The sequence below is a fragment of the Formica exsecta genome, unplaced genomic scaffold, assembly GCF_003651465.1.
Source record: "Formica exsecta isolate Colony F162 unplaced genomic scaffold, ASM365146v1 scaffold11, whole genome shotgun sequence".
Lineage (NCBI taxonomy): Eukaryota > Metazoa > Arthropoda > Insecta > Hymenoptera > Formicidae > Formica > Formica exsecta.
Genome location: NW_021848439.1, coordinates 721489 through 738274, shown reverse-complemented (window position 1 = coordinate 738274; position 16786 = coordinate 721489). Strand labels below are relative to the sequence as shown.

General features: G+C 35.3%; 1 protein-coding gene and 1 long non-coding RNA gene across 2 annotated transcripts; one reads left to right on the top strand and one right to left on the bottom strand.

Annotated features, from left to right (window-relative positions):
* Positions 1-4841: 4841 nt before the first annotated feature.
* LOC115235856 lies at positions 4842-7467 on the bottom strand. Its single transcript, XR_003884099.1, has 3 exons — positions 7080-7467; positions 6301-6580; positions 4842-5581 (listed from the first exon to the last, which is right to left on the bottom strand). It is a non-coding gene; the product is annotated as an uncharacterized LOC115235856 (long non-coding RNA).
* A 140-nt stretch (positions 7468-7607) lies between these two features.
* On the top strand, positions 7608-9378 carry LOC115235840 (39S ribosomal protein L44, mitochondrial). Its single transcript, XM_029807887.1, has 5 exons — positions 7608-8049; positions 8160-8523; positions 8599-8683; positions 8832-9135; positions 9244-9378. The coding sequence occupies exons 1-5, from the start codon at positions 7980-7982 to the stop codon at positions 9366-9368; spliced, it is 948 nt and encodes a 315-aa protein (XP_029663747.1). The 5' UTR covers positions 7608-7979; the 3' UTR covers positions 9369-9378.
* Positions 9379-16786: the final 7408 nt, after the last annotated feature.

The window sequence follows — 16786 nt, the reverse complement described above, 5'->3', positions numbered from 1 at the left end:
AGCAGCCGGATAATTGTGGGTGGGTAATTAACCGCTGAGATGCTTATCACGTTGAGGAAAACAACTATTCCGGCTTTATTCATACAATACGAAAAGAATATCAAACAAAACCGATAATAAAAACCATACTCAATTGCCAAAATTTTATTATTTATTCAAATGCATTTTAATACGGAGAAAAAAGGAAAGTGCAAAAGAAGCAAGAAGCAGATCAAAAAGCGAAAAGGAAGAGAAAGTTGGAAAGCTAATTTCGTAAATCAGAAATTATTGTACGTGAAACCTCTTATAAAAATTTATAAAATGAGCAGAGATATTTTAGAAATTATATAGATTGCTTATATTTTCTGCAATACGTATTTCGATAAATAAAATTAGAGAAGCTTATTTCTTTTTATACGTACATATGACTGACTAAATACCTCTTACATTATATTTCTGCTTTATTTTCTCAAAAGATACTACAGCCTGTTTTTACGCGCGTATGGAAAACTCCTACCGATTATATATTCCCGTAAGAATACAGGACAAAAGAAATAAATAACAAGAATATATTTGACCTGGATTGCGATAACCCAGACGGATTTACCGGGTCAGATAAACGGGCGTGTAAAAGCCGTTTCGCAAATGCATCATCGTGGATGCATCTCTCACTCGAAAAGAGTGTTTTGGGGATCAAGAGTCCCCGATGAAAAATGTTGTTTCAATATACGGGGGCCCGGAATTCTCGCCCCGCGCATCATGTTTGTGCTCGTGTTGCTCGCTTTGACGAACTCTCATATGCAATTACTCTGCCAAGGCTCTCACAAAGTGCTTCCTTAAGCGTGCGTTTCAAGAAGGGGGACCCCGTCGTCGTGCCCCTTGACGTGCCCGGCTGCTCTTTCGGGGAATCTTTATCGATGTAATATTCGCCGAATCTCATCAGTACGACAGTTCTCCAACTTGGAATGACGGGGCAGTCATATAAAGCCGGTACTTCTTTTTTCCAGCAATTTTTTGTTGATAAATATCATGTGTAAATTGTGAAAAGAAAAGATCTTTTTCTAATCAATAATTAATGAAAGTGGAAAAGAACTGTCTTAAGAACGGTATTGTCCTCAAAATTTAGACAAAAATAAAAAAGGTGGAAGTTGCGGACATCGTTTACTTTACATTGTACACAAGACGGGAAACAATTTTTGTAAAATTTTAATATGTATCGCTCACGTTTTTTAAAAGACCAATAGATTGCACATAAATATATAGATTACACGGCTCAATATATATATATATTCTCATTTCAATGACTTATTTAATAATGTACGAGGCTCTGAAGTAGCTGATTTAAAGTAAATGGTCCCGCCAAAACTGACTTTGTGTCCTGAAGTGTACTTTTAACTGAGCTCGACTGGTCACACACACACACACACACATACACATCTTTCTAACTGATCGGCCGGATATATATGTACACACATATCTGGGAGCGAGCGAGCGTGTATAGTTGTGTCCATATAAAGCCGGTACTTCTTTTTTCCAGCAATTTTTTGTTGATAAATATCATGTGTAAATTGTGAAAAGAAAAGATCTTTTTCTAATCAATAATTAATGAAAGTGGAAAAGAACTGTCTTAAGAACGGTATTGTCCTCAAAATTTAGACAAAAATAAAAAAGGTGGAAGTTGCGGACATCGTTTACTTTACATTGTACACAAGACGGGAAACAATTTTTGTAAAATTTTAATATGTATCGCTCACGTTTTTTAAAAGACCAATAGATTGCACATAAATATATAGATTACACGGCTCAATATATATATATATTCTCATTTCAATGACTTATTTAATAATGTACGAGGTAGCTGAGTAGCTGATTTAAAGTAAATGGTCCCGCCAAAACTGACTTTGTGTCCTGAAGTGTACTTTTAACTGAGCTCGACTGGTCACACACACACACACATACACATCTTTCTAACTGATCTGCCGGATATATATGTACACACATATCTGGGAGCGAGCGAGCGTGTATAGTTGTGTCCGGCATAAGCCTATCATTTGCCAAAAGAAAATCAAGGTCAACCGTTAAGTGATTTTGCAAAAAGACAAACTGGATGTTAAATAATTCTCAAACTAATATGCCATATTTGTTTAAAAAAGAAATATGTCATTATAAGATGATAAACTTTCATAGATAGTGCTCTCTACGAAACAATACAATAGAATATAAACAACAAAATATTGTGCTATAACACAAATAAAAATATATAAAAAGATAAAAAAATGACTACATATTATATATAATATGTTATTCTGTATGTGTATGTGTTGATATGCATTTTATGTACTGTATATTTGTATGTATTATAATTCTTTTTTTTTTTATTGTATTTTAACCTTCTTTAACTTTTCAATCAGCTTAATCCTTTTGCAATATACAATCATAAAGCATAATTTCAAAACTTACTAAAGATAAAATTCACATACAAATCTGTAATTTGGATTAAAATTCAAGATTCTTGAATTTTACAAATAAAGTGCAAAATTAAAAAAATATATATTTGACGTTAAAAAAATTACAGAATATTATTAATCAATTCCCCGCCTAGCTTTTTACAAAAAAAAAACGTCAAATGTTAGATTTGGTTATTATTCTATCTGTCTTTGTTAACTTTTAGTAATAATAATTAAAATAAAATGTGCGTATTTTCTTGGAAATATACTTGCTTTCATTAACTTTTTTTATACCATATTATTAAAAGACAAACTGGATGTTAAATAATTCTCAAACTAATATGCCATATTTGTTTAAAAAAGAAATATGTCATTATAAGATGATAAACTTTCATAGATAGTGCTCTCTACGAAACAATACAATAGAATATAAACAACAAAATATTGTGCTATAACACAAATAAAAATATATAAAAAGATAAAAAAATGACTACATATTATATATAATATGTTATTCTGTATGTGTATGTGTTGATATGCATTTTATGTACTGTATATTTGTATGTATTATAATTCTTTTTTTTTTTATTGTATTTTAACCTTCTTTAACTTTTCAATCAGCTTAATCCTTTTGCAATATACAATCATAAAGCATAATTTCAAAACTTACTAAAGATAAAATTCACATACAAATCTGTAATTTGGATTAAAATTCAAGATTCTTGAATTTTACAAATAAAGTGCAAAATTAAAAAAATATATATTTGACGTTAAAAAAATTACAGAATATTATTAATCAATTCCCCGCCTAGCTTTTTACAAAAAAAACGTCAAATGTTAGATTTGGTTATTATTCTATCTGTCTTTGTTAACTTTTAGTAATAATAATTAAAATAAAATGTGCGTATTTTCTTGGAAATATACTTGCTTTCATTAACTTTTTTTATACCATATTATTACATATCAATCAGGTAAGAATCTCCTGATATCTCCTGTGAATATACGCTCGGCAAATCAGGGAAGTGGTTAAAATGTATGACGATACAGCGATGCCTTCGAGGCGACACCTGACAGCTCGTCCGACTCGTCTCGATCAATTCGCTGATGATTACCGGTCCCTTGAGGGGACCGATCGCATCATGTATTGCAGAGCGTGCTAATTTTAGTTAAATAAATTTTCCTTCACTATTTATATATCAATGTAAAAAATAGAATTTCTATTTCAAAAATACAATTTGTGTTCTAAAAATATTCTATAAAAATAGAATTAAAAAGTGTATAAACAGTAAAAAGGGTATAAGTAAAAATTCAAAGAAATGGTAAGCTAATTTTGTATAAAGCATCTTCAAATGACGTATAATCTATATGTCAATAAATTTTTATTAAAAATGTCATTTTATTAAGAAAAAATATTTCAGATATATCCTTTTTTGGATCCTCATTGTATAATATACACTTTAAAAAAATTTCAATCTGCTAACGCGCGAAAAGAACTTTCTTTAAGTTTGGTTTAATCGCTCCAAGTGTTGAAAATAATCATTAGATAGAGCACACTATTTAACACTTAAAAAAGGTTAAATTCTGAAAAAAAACTTCAGCTCTAGAAACTTGGAAAATTCTAAATTAAAATATTTCGAGAATTCTTTCTTTTTTATTCTATCCTTCACAAGTGTGAAAGATTATCGTTAGATTTCTCGAAGAGCTAAATTCCGAATAAAACGTCAAGTTTTTCATTCATGACGGGTTGTATAATTTTTTTCAGACATCTGGTATCTTTTTTTAAGATTTCTAGATAGCATCTTAAAAGTTTTATTAAAAAATATTAATATTCAAATCGATTTTGATTGAAATAAGAAAATTGCGATTATAGTTTTTTTTTACAGTGAAAACAAATTCCATCCCTCTCTAAGAATCTCTATTTTCTTACATTTAATCGTCACATAAGAGCCGCAACTCTATCATGATTACACCGAAATTCTATTCTATATCCTGAGAAGAAAAAAGTCTATATATAATCAAATAAAATATATATAATTATGTATAAAATTTGTCCATATTTCTAATATATTTTCTTTTTCTTATTCTTATATAATCTGTCCGTATATACAAGAAAAATAATTAAAATAATTAAAAAATAATTAAAAGAATAATTTCTGCATTATTTTTTTAATAAATTTTGGAAAAAATGAAAAAAAAATTGCCCATATATAATTATTTAAATTTATACATGATTATATATGCTTTTTTTCCTTATTTCTTCAAATTTTATTTTTTTCTAGAAAAACAATGCAAAAACCATTCTTTCTCTTCTAATTAGTTTTTAATTATTCTTCTAATTATTACTGTATATACGGACAGGAATTATACAAAGAAAAAAAAAAGAAAACTTATATAGACATTTTTTATATAATTATATATATTTATATTTGTGAGATTATATATCGACTTTTTCCCAGGCAATTTTAAGAATGAGGTACTAACTTTACGGAACTTGCCTACTTGCACCGTTTTTTCTTCGTTTATTTAGTTCGCGAAGTGTTAAAGGATTACAAAGATTTGAAGATTTGCCCGATACAGCTGAGCGCGAACGCGTGGGTGCGGACGAAAGTATGATAGTCGGGGTGCGTGATACTCTTGACGCGGTGTTGAAACCCGTATGTAGGTACCTATACGCGGCATTGAATATACGTGTATGTACGTATATATACGCAGCGTGGTGTAAGCTGTAAGCGACCGCCGCATTCCAAGAGGGCTGCCCAAACTAAAGCCTATACCTTATACATCGCGCGAGCTCTCTCTTTCTCTTTCTCTCTTTGTCTCTCCTGTCCCCGCGCCCGCTTCATCACGATATCCTCCCTCCGCACCTCTTTCGTTCATCACTCCATAGCGCTTTTTTTTCCTCCTCTCCTCTCGTTTTCCCCTCTTCTCCCACTTTATCCTTCCTAGCGTCTCTCGCAAGAATCCGCACTCATCTTGTCCCTCTACTCGAATGAAATTTACATATTTCGCTCTGTTTTACTCTCCTTTTTTTCTCTCTTTACAAACGTCATGTGACACCTGATACAATCTCATCGGCATCATCAAATTTGATTCGATCGCAAGATCTTGTGGCGTTGATACTCGTGTGCGTCGCGCTTACGAGTACTATATCTCTTCTATCGGAATAAAATATACACAAGAATAGATTCCTATGATGTCAATTAATTTTGATCGGGAGTTAATTATCCTTCTAAATTTTTCCATGTTACAAAAGAAAAAGAAATATTAAAACAAGATTTAATATAGCTTAAAGTAAATATTGACGGCACCGTGCTTTAACGGTCCTAACGGTTCACGTTTCAAGACCCCATAAGCATTATCTAAATATGAAGTAAAATTTAAAAGACACAAGAGCAAAGAGAATGACTTGAAGTTCTCTCTAATAATGTGAAGTTCTGTTTCATATATTCAATCGAAACACTTGACTAAAGTTATATTTTTATATCTTTATATGTTTATATGTTTTATAAGTTTATATTTTTATATTTTATAAGTTATATTTTAATTGTACTTTTCTGTACCTTTAGCAACTTCTTCAAAAACCTAATGAGAATTCTAATTAGCTTCATTTTAATATTTTTGAAAGCGATAATCAATTGCATTTTTGACATTTAAATTAAAGTAGATGCATATTTCCAGATTTTTTAAAGATGACAGAATAATACGTTCATTTTGACGTTTATATAAATTTACCTTAGTCAAATGATTAGTCAAATGATTTTTCAGGAATGTTAAAATAGGCATAAGCAAACAGAATTTATGATTGATGGGCTTAAAACGACCAAAGTCGTTTGTCCATCCACCTGTTCTTGATTGCGAATAAAACGTGGCTTACCAAAAGTCGTTCAACGCGTTGACAGAAAGGGGCATGTCCTCGCGCCGTCGGGCACATATCTGGGAGTCAGAACAGAAACCAAAGTTCTTACGAACGAGGGCTCACGTTCTCCAGCAAATTTTCGTCTCACTTGCACCGCTTTTACTATCATCAAAAGCAACAGACGTGTTCTTCTTAGAGAGCTGCACTGTCTATTATAATCTTTCTCCTCTTATGATGATTAGATTTTAAACAGAACGAAAAAGTTTCCTTTTTTCCTATTGTAGTATCTTCTCTTTTCCTATAAAAACACACACACATACACTTTATTTTTACAATTAATATAATCCATTAACAATATATAGAAGTTCAAAAAAATATAAAGCAAACATAAAAAACGTTGTTTTTTGTACAATTTGCAAAATTGTATAATTGCAAAAATTTCAATATTCTTAAAAGCTTTTAATCAGATTTAAAGTCAAATAGTTAATAATAAATAATTACATTACTTATTTTTAACTTCATATGTTTAATCAATGGAAAGTTAACTTGTCTACTTTCAAAAATCCAAACACCAGCATCTGGACACGTCCTTACTAACGGAAGTTTCTTCCATTTCACCCCATTTTTCTCTATATAAAATTCGGTTGTAAACCATGAAAAATGCGATGAGAATCCAATTTAAACTTTGCAATTTTAAATTTAAATCCGATTCGAAGATCGATTCTTTTACAACTAACAATAAGCACAAAATTGTTTTCGCTACCAGCGTAGATCGTGAGATCTCTTTCCTTACGTACGTCAAGTAATACACAAACTTGGAAGGAAGGCCAAAGAAACAAATCTCGAGAGAGAGATACACGTGGAACTGTAAACACGCCCGGGCCTTTAAAAAGATATCTCTCTTTCTCCCTCGTGCACAGCAGGGCAAACCGTCGAGACGCCGATAGGATCAGATGAGGACGGCCGATGATTGTCTCCGTAGTTATCGCTCCCTGCGATTCGAAACTCTCGCGTTGATATCACGTACATACATTCGCGCCGATTTTTCACCCCAATCGCGCGCCCCTCGCGACCGCGCACTCACGCCCGACCGCCGCCGCTTTTCGGCAGCTGTCAATTACTGCCAACACAGTTGCCGCGTTTATGCAGCATCCCGATCCGACCGCTCTTTTGTGGTCCAGAGTCCAGAGAGATCGTCCAAGAGAAATAAAAAAAAAAAAAAAACTCGCGCGAGATTGTGGAGAAAATCGCGTCAGCGCTACCTAACGGGTATCTTCAGAAATCGTTACTCCAAGATGGTGTGAGTTATCGATCGTAGATAGTCATATAACGAGGTATGATAAATGAATTTGAATTTTCGTTCCTATCGTTTGGAGCTGTGTATTTTTTTTAAATTTATTTTATTGTAAATATAAAATTCTGTTAAAAAATATTACTAATCACGCGGGAATTCATATAGATTGAAAAATCGAATAAAAAATGAAAGAAAAGTAAATTTGCCGCGTACTTTTGATAGAAAAGCTCATTGTCAGGCGAAATCGTGCTGCCAAGTTCGTGTGTTTATAACCTAAATTAATAGGCTGCTGTGTTGAGTTGTAAATTATTCGACTGAAAATATCTGGAGATACTGACAATCTACTGATAGTTGTTGAACAATTTTTTAAAAACAATTTGCATAACAAAATTATCATTTTAATATGAACGTCTTACGTTCGTGTGTTAAAACTATTATTCTAAGTAAAGGAGTGCGCTCTTTAAATTACGAAGGTTAGACTTACTTCTTACAACACATTACATCGTTGCACGATCTTATTGAGTAATGAATAGAATTGTGATATTTTGTCATATAAAATTTATCTATATAATTTTATGTACAGGCCAGAGATGTATTAAAAGATGGGTGGCTGCAACGCAATTCCAAATAACTAGTCGCAAGAGGAAGTTACCTGAACAAAAACCAAAGCGTAACACCTTTCTAGATTGGAATAGATCTGCAGAGATTTATGCATTTAATAAGAGATTATCCGAAGATTTCAATTTTGAAAAATTGGAGCAAGCTTTCACTCATAGATCATATGTCATTCGAGAAGAGCAACGACAGAGAGAAATGGAAATAGAAGATCCTAAGCTTGATATACAGGATAACACGGATCTTATTATGAAAGGCGAAAAGCTTACTTCAGAAATTGTACAAAATTATTTAACCAAAGCTTTACCTCGTGCACCTGAGAATGTCATAATGTATGTATTATACAGATTTAAATTAAAGATAAATTTCGTGCGTACATTGAATAATAAAATAAAATTATATTCCAGTTCATTACATGATTATCTTCTTTCTGAAGAAAATCTCGCCAAAGCAGCTTTTCATATTGGTACAAAAGATATTATTTTAACTGAAGTAAGTAAATATCCAATAAATATGAATTTTCTCCATATTAATTCAATGCTTGATATGTCTGTTAACAAAAATTATGTATTTGATAAATCTGTGTAACAAGTAAAAAATAAATCATTTTTAATTTATCATTTCTCAATTGATATTTTAGGAACATCCAGTAGCAGAGAAAACTTTAGCTGACACGTTTCTTGCACTTGTTGCGGCACTCGCAGAAAGTGTAGATGCGAATCATGCGACAAATTTTGTTAAGGATTTTCTAATTGTAATACTAGTTGAGAAAGATTTAACAGAAATCTGGAATCCAGCTGAACCACTCGAAATTTTAAACGAAGTCCTACGGAAACAAAAAAGATCGCTCGCCAAACCGAGGCTTATCGGGCAAGCGGGACAAAATACGCTTTTAGTCGCATATCATGTAGCAATGTATTCTAATAAAGAGTTTTTAGGTTCAGGTAAGTGATAATGGATCGCGTTATTTTATTTAATACATTTCATTTAATTTATACATTCAATATTTATCTATTCCTTTTATATATTATATATATATATTTTTTTTTTAGGATTTGGTCAAACGATTCAGGAAGCCAAGAATGTAGCTGCCATAAATGTTTTAAGCCGAATGTTTGGTTTATCAGATTCTAGTAAACCAATCAAAATCGATAAAACGATAAATATATTCTCATAAAAAGAAAAAACGTAATTTTTAATTTTTCAAAGAAGATATTTAGTATAGTAATATAAGAGATATTAAAAAAACTTTTTTGTAAAATATAAATAAATATATATAAAATATTTAAAGTCCGAAAAGGGGGAGGTATAATTACCTACAAACGTATGAATAAGATATATCTCATTGAAGTTAATATTAATAAAGTAAAACCTGTTTTTTTTTTTGTTGCTCTGCCAAAAATTATATATAATATTTTTTTCTGTTTTTTTTTTTATCAATCACGTGTATATACATATATAAAGCGCAATATAGCTGCAATGAGGATATAAGAGTCTTAAGACTTATTTATACGCTTAAAAAAAAAACGCAAAATCATTGGCTATCTCGTTGGCGCCAACAAAATCCTCCAATAATCGTCAATGCAGTCTAGTGAAAATGGGAGAGTACGATTCTTAACAACTTAACTCACAAGAGGGCAGCAACAACGGCGAGAGTCCGCGTTTTATATATCTTTATATAAATTTCTATTCTATCTGATCTTAGTTGAAGCGAAAACACGCGCATTGCAAATGCATGTTGTGCCGGAGACAAACCTCTCCGGTCAAGCTTCGGATCATGCGATCTTATCGATGGTTAGAGTCTTTTCTGCTTAAAAACCAGAATGTCAAGTTTGCGCTGCACGATACTTAGAAACCTGCTTAGATCACGACTTTTCCAAGAATTTTATTTTTTTGAAGAGTTCAAAACCTCTTTATTTATGTAAAAATATTTTACACAAATGTAAAAATAATTCCTATGCTTACTCGTGATAATGAAATCGCAACTTTTGTAATTATTACACCGAGAATGAAATTTATTAAAATTCTAACGTTGTGTGAAATTTTCATCAAAAAATTCTTATTTACATATTTTTCCACATTTTTGCGGTGTATACTTTGCAAATGCATAATGAAAGCTGCATACCTCGTGAATGTTAAATAAAGTTTTTGTTAGTATTCAGTATGAGAAAAAGATATGCTTATATATTTAGCCTTAATTTTCTTTCCGAAATGCATTTTTAGTCTTTTCTGAATCGTCGACTCGGAGTATGTTCGATACCGATTATAACGCAAATCATTGAATTTCGTATGCGGATGTGGTTACGATGATGAAAGGAGATTCTGTGCACGCGAAGTAACAATCAAAGTTTGAGTGCGACAATTTCTGGCAGATGGCTCCGAAAATGGATTTCCGCGAACTCGCAGCAGCTACCTTTAACGATGACGATGCCAATGCTCTTGTGGAAATGACGCAACTAACTAATGGAACTAACTATTCAGCTGCTAATGTTCGTAACGCACATATGCGACGAATGATGTTTAACTGTCGCCAGATGCAATGGCCGTTCATTAAATGACGAAGATATATCGAGGACAGCAGCACGATGGCATCGAAATCGAATAAAGGAGATTCATCAAAGAAATCGATACAAAAGAAATTTTTTTATGGGATTTAAGCACACACATTCTAATTTTTTGCTGTTTTCTATCTGTAATATTTTTTTCCATATTATAGAAAATTTTATTCGACATTAATTATATTATATTCTTTTCATCTCTTTCTCGAAAACTATAAAGTGCTAAAATTATTACCCAAAATAGCCTTCCAAAAAGAATATATCAGTCAGAGATCTCTGCATCGTATAACTTTAAAATTTTCCACGTGATATGCGTTTTATGATTCGATTAAAACTGATTGATTAAATTGATTGATTAAAGCAACTGCCAATATGATTTAATAAAAATTGCCGATAAATAATTTCTCGCAGGAATCGAGCAATTTAAATTTATGGAAGAGAGAGAAAGTTTATATATCGTGACAAACATTTTTATTCCAAAAGTTATTCGATTGCAGATGCAAATCTATTGCATCATTTTTCAAAAACTGTCTCTACTTTTATTTCCTAGTACATAAATACAAAAAAAAAATCGATACACATATTAAATCTGTTTCCTATCCATTATCCGAGTGAGAAAACGACGTTGAAAAATTCGTCTCTCGTCTAGGATAACCCAAAAATTTTCTCGTCGACAATTCTCCGATCGTTGCAAATATTTCGAAAAAAATTATCGGTTTCTCATGCATACTCGCTCACGCCGCCGCAATCTTTCTTCGCACAGCACAGCTAAATAAGAAAAGAATCGCTCGACGCATGCAGGTATAGCACGCGCGTCCGCGCACAAGTCACGCCTTGATAAGCACCATCGCCGTAAAAAAGATCGTCGTCGTATTTTCTAGCGGTATCTCGACGCCAATGACGACGACGTCGAGGATCGATTTCGCGAATAATGGAAACGACCGCCAGCTCGTGTCACTTTCGCATCGCACGGTCCTTGCACTTTTAACGACGGAATTTGCGAAATTGCCGACTGGTGTCATTGATTCGAAAATTGTTCCAAAAGGCCAAAATTGACCTTTAAATGAATCATACCGTGATGCGTATTCTTCTTTCGGTCCGGGAATGAATTATTCTTTTTGTAAACGATTATTGCGTTTCTCGTCACGTGACGTTAGAAACTATACGCAAAAGTTATGCAACGGCAATATTAATAGATGCATATCTCCCATCCGATTGTTGTATTCTCTTTTACATATTTTATTTATTCAATAAAAAATGCTCCATTTTTCTCAAGGCATCTTGTCGATGCGTATCTCCTCGTCTAATGCGCGATCGTAAATGCGGAAAGTAATATTCCGAACGGGAAACGTTACATCGCTAACGGGAAACGCTATATTGCTAGTAGACTGGGCGACACATAAAACGCATTCGTCGTGCGAGCACGAGTTTATGATACATTGCCTCCTACTTCTAACAACAGAAGAAAATGAAACGAGCGCGTTTCACGCACTTTGATATTTTCAATATGTAAATGTTATTCGTCGCGGCGCGTAATGCGAGGAGCGTCCGTTGTTTATCACAACATTTTATCGACTTTATTTTTCGCGCTTTATTATTCTACGTGATCGACCATGAAAATTTTCGCACGGCAGCATTTTAGACGCGAGATCCACGATTCCAAATAGAATTGCGCACGTGTCAAACTGCGAACGTAGTAATAATTGAGAGATCGAGCGTTTCGAAGAAATCTCAAAAACATTATTTAGAAAAAATGTATTATCTTAGAAATAACAGCAGTGTTGAATATTCTCCTCTGACAACAATAATACAAGCTATAAAAAAAAAAGAACACTTTTCATATGTTTGCTCTTTCGTTCTTCTCTCCTTTGTTATAAAAACTTTTACGAGATTTCAAAAATATTTAATCTCGAAAACATTTAAATTTAAATTCTCTTTATATAATTTCTAAAATATTTAAATTTCGTGAATAATCGAAAAAAAACTTGCATCGTTCGGTATTAATCGTAAATTCGAATTACAATTATATATAAAAAAAATGAGTGATTACAAATCGTTTTTTCATTGACCTCCTATTTTTAAATCTATGATCGTAGCTTGTTGTTATTAGGTTACATGCGTCTGCATACAGCAATTTAATAAAAATAGCAGGTGTTGTATCCGTTCTTTCTCTCTCTCTCTCTCTCCCGGGATGGAGATATCGCTATCGCAAACTGCGTATGCAATTTCGAATCGTATAAATTGCGAATTGCGGTTATTAAATCCGTCGGTTTACCGCCTGCACTAGACTTGCGCGCGTTTTACGTCCATAAAAAATAGATCAATCGCCGGAATCGTATACTCCTTCCGCAGAAAATGCTTTTTTTGCACGTCAAATTGTACGCGTACGCGTAGAATTTCGGTCGCCGAATCGACGAGATCGTCAAAGATGTAGGCCCAATTTTTCGCCGGATTCGACGACGCGGTTGAATACAATCCTGAAATTTTTCTATATCGGTCGCAGGTATAATATTGATTATTTATGATCCACGCTATCCCCTTTAAGGTGGTTCATCCTTGTCCCCGTCCGCGCGTCGTACCTCCCCGCCGTGCCACCACTTCTACCAGTCTCCGACCGTCTCTGTCTCCTGCCCGTCTTCTCCCTCTCTCTCTTACTCTCTCCCTCTCCTTCCCACCGCCCTTCCTTCTCGCTCGCGCTCGCTCGCACGCCCATGCGCGCACACAAACACACATCGTACACAGACGCGCATTCTCTCTCTCTCTCTCTCACTCTTCCTCTCTTTCTCTCTCGCATTATCCCCCTACTGGCTCTCCATTCCTGCGTGTAACGACTCAATGGCGCTGCCACACCCTTGCGCCATCCAGTAATCAGTGCTATTGTTTTATAGTTCCTCTTCTCCGCTATTGCTTCTTGATACTAGGAAAGGCGACCCATCGATCTTCCATTCGACTAGAGGTTCGGGAACGCCGCCGTACCTCGACTCGCGCGAGCCGATCCAAAGTGAGCCAGGCTGAACCGAGTCGGGCGAAGAACGGTACGAGGCTCTTTTACGGTCTGACTCTGGAGCCCGTATTCGTTCACCGCGCGTTTCAAGATAAACGTTCGGCTAAAACTTGAGATGCGTTTTAAAATACCCGCATTTTACGCCATCGCGCACAGATCCGGTCACGTTTTAAAAATTCTTGGCGCTCTAATACGTGTACGATGCGGATTCCCTCACAAATCGAGGATGTTAATAACGAGATACCGGATGCGTCTATGCCAGCCACGTCAAAGAATTCTCTCGACCGCGTGTAAACAATATTGAATGTACAAAACGTATAGGGACTTAATATTCTTGCCAGACTCGAGACGCAGTAGGCGTCCAGATAAACGAGCGTTTAGGGCGCGGCCCTCTCCTCTCAACTTTGTCTTGTCCTTCAAGAAGCCCCGAGTTTGACGGTCGTTAAGACATCTCGTTGGTTACAAAGCCGGGAATGATGCTGCATCCGCGCGCAAGAGTAGCGCAAAATCCACGTCCTTGATCCATTCTCGTGCGCCGGTGTGAGTATTTAAAGTGGCGCGAGTCTCTCGGAATGAGCGAGATCGAGACGAGTCACCGGATGCATACATCGAGAGAGAATCGCAAACAAACACATCCTCGGCCCAATATGTTACCTCCGCGAATTACCGCGCGGGGAAGATGTAATCTGTCCAACAGTATTTCGTCGTCTCGCTCTTTGTCTGTTTCGTTATACGTAACGTTACGAGTGTACGGCGAAAAAGTGTACGCTCGTTTGTTCGCGATAGAGTAAAGTTTTCAGATCGTCTCAGATCGAACGATATATAACGTCGGTGGAACGTCGCTCTCACTTTGCCGCAATCGTTACCGCATTGTGTCCGCGTCTGGGAAAGTCACTTCCTACGATTCTTCGGGCGACAGAGTGTTTTACGCGAACGACGCAACGTTTCGAAATAAAACATTACGTATGTATGTATGTATGTGTGTGTGTGTATGTGTGGGAAACATGTGTGCAAGAAATGTCTGGCTGCGATATTTGTGCCGAGATGTACGCACAATACTATATGTCTGTATAGTTTCTCTCGTTTCTTTTCAGCTACGAATTATTCGATCATTACAAAGTTTATGTTTTCCAGGGGGAAAATTGTACAATACTAATATATTATATTGTATAATATATTCTATTATATATTATTCATTATAAAATTTTAGACATATATATAAAACAAAAGAGAGAGAGAGAGAATATATTATTATAGTATTATGCACACAGCATCAATTGAATTATATACCTGGTAAATTTATTTGTTGCCAATTTGTTTCGCTTAATTTCAACAAAATATTGTAAAGTTATAACGAAATTTCTAGCTTATTGTATAAATAATAGAGATAATCGCAATTTATTTACTTATTATACTAGTCTATTTCTTTTTAAATTATTTCAAAATGTAAAACACACGTAAATGTACGCGATAAAAGCATTAAAAGCGATGACATTAAAAAAAAATAATGCCAAAAACGTTCAAAGATGTATGCGGGAATATCCTCGCTCCCTTTTTTCTCTGCGTAATTTTTCAAAAAGAATGTCCCCCAGTTTCGAAGTGTCTGAAGCCCTTTTCGCAAAAGTTGCACAGTTACGAGAATAATTCCCCGTGCGTGACATTGAAGCATTCGCGCTGTGCAATGTGCGCCGACATTAAAGTACACGTCGGCGTTTAATCGATAAAACGGCGCGAGTTCAAAATTCCCTTTCCAAATATCTATAGGAAGTAACGGAATCGCGTGTTTATATACAAACGAAAGCTGCGCCAATTCCACTGCCTCCAAAGTACATACTATGCGCACATATATATATATATATATATAAATAATATATACATGTATGCTTCAATTTCGCACGCAATAAATGAAACATTTGTACACATGACGCATTAACACGTATACGCTCTTATCACGTTCGCTTATCAAGTTCCGTGTGAGAACGCGCGCAAAGAAATGAATCAATCTCCTTACGCAGATTCCTCCGGGGAAATCGGAATCTCTCTCTCTCTCTCTCTCTCTTTCTCTCTTTCTCTCTCATGGCATGGCCAATCTGAATTTTTCTCGCGCGTTATCGAGATCGACCGACTCCATCTTTGCTCGCTCAAACGAGCCGCGTGTTTATCCGCTCTATCGCGCGAAACTTTCGGACGCGGTCGACATGAGTGCGCGGGGCGTCTGACCTACTAACTTGTTTTGTTTAACTTATTCATTGTCCGATCGCGCGGGGTCGTAAAAAGGCTGTAGAACTCGCGATACGTACTCGCGACGTATACGACGTCGCGCTCATTGCGTATTAATGACCGGGATTTGTCGGGACTCTCAGACTGCTATAAGTTAGACGAAAGTGTTCGAATTCCAAGATGTTGGCGATACGATCGCGAACTGAATTTTCGTTCATTGACGATGTGAAATAGAGAGCATCGGAAAACAGAGATCTAATTTTCGTCAACAAGCGTATATAATGCAAATATTCTATATTCCCTGAAATTTCTATCGATTTCTAACAAGTTTCTTTTCGGTCTTTGCCGCAAACGAGAGGACGATTCGACGCGCAAAAGTAATTTACGCGATTCGCAGAAGCGGAAACGTCTCTCGTACGATTCAATAGCAGCTCGTCTCGCGACGTGGAGGAAATTATCGTAATCCCGAGACGAAGCTGTTTCGTCGCGATAGCCACGAAGACGGCGACAGAAATCCGTGTGTCCCAGGGTGCGTAGGAAAGTGCGTCGGACGAATAAAACCACGCGATCGACGCATATATAAATGTGTGCATTTCGAATGCACCAAACGCTTTTCTGAAATCTCGAGAGATCGGGCGGAAAACTTCGTAGCCTGCTATCTCTCTCTCTCTCTCTCCCTCCGTTTTCTATAACCTAACCTTCTCTTTCGTTCGCTCCACACGTTCGTCCTCTCTGCCCCGCCTTCCCCTCGCTTATTCATATCACTCTTTCTCTCGCCAACGCGCGCTCGCTCGCTCGCTCGCTCTCTCCCCG

Excerpts from the sequence above, each read along its gene's own strand:
- LOC115235840 (XM_029807887.1), top strand. The coding sequence starts at position 7,980 with ATGAACGTCTTACGTTCGTGTGTTAAAACTATTATTCTAAGTAAAGGA. Across the intron at positions 8,050-8,159 it reads GCGCTCTTTAAATTACGAAG|GCCAGAGATGTATTAAAAGA; the intron begins GTTAGACTTACT and ends TTTTATGTACAG. Across the intron at positions 8,684-8,831 it reads AAGATATTATTTTAACTGAA|GAACATCCAGTAGCAGAGAA; the intron begins GTAAGTAAATAT and ends TTGATATTTTAG.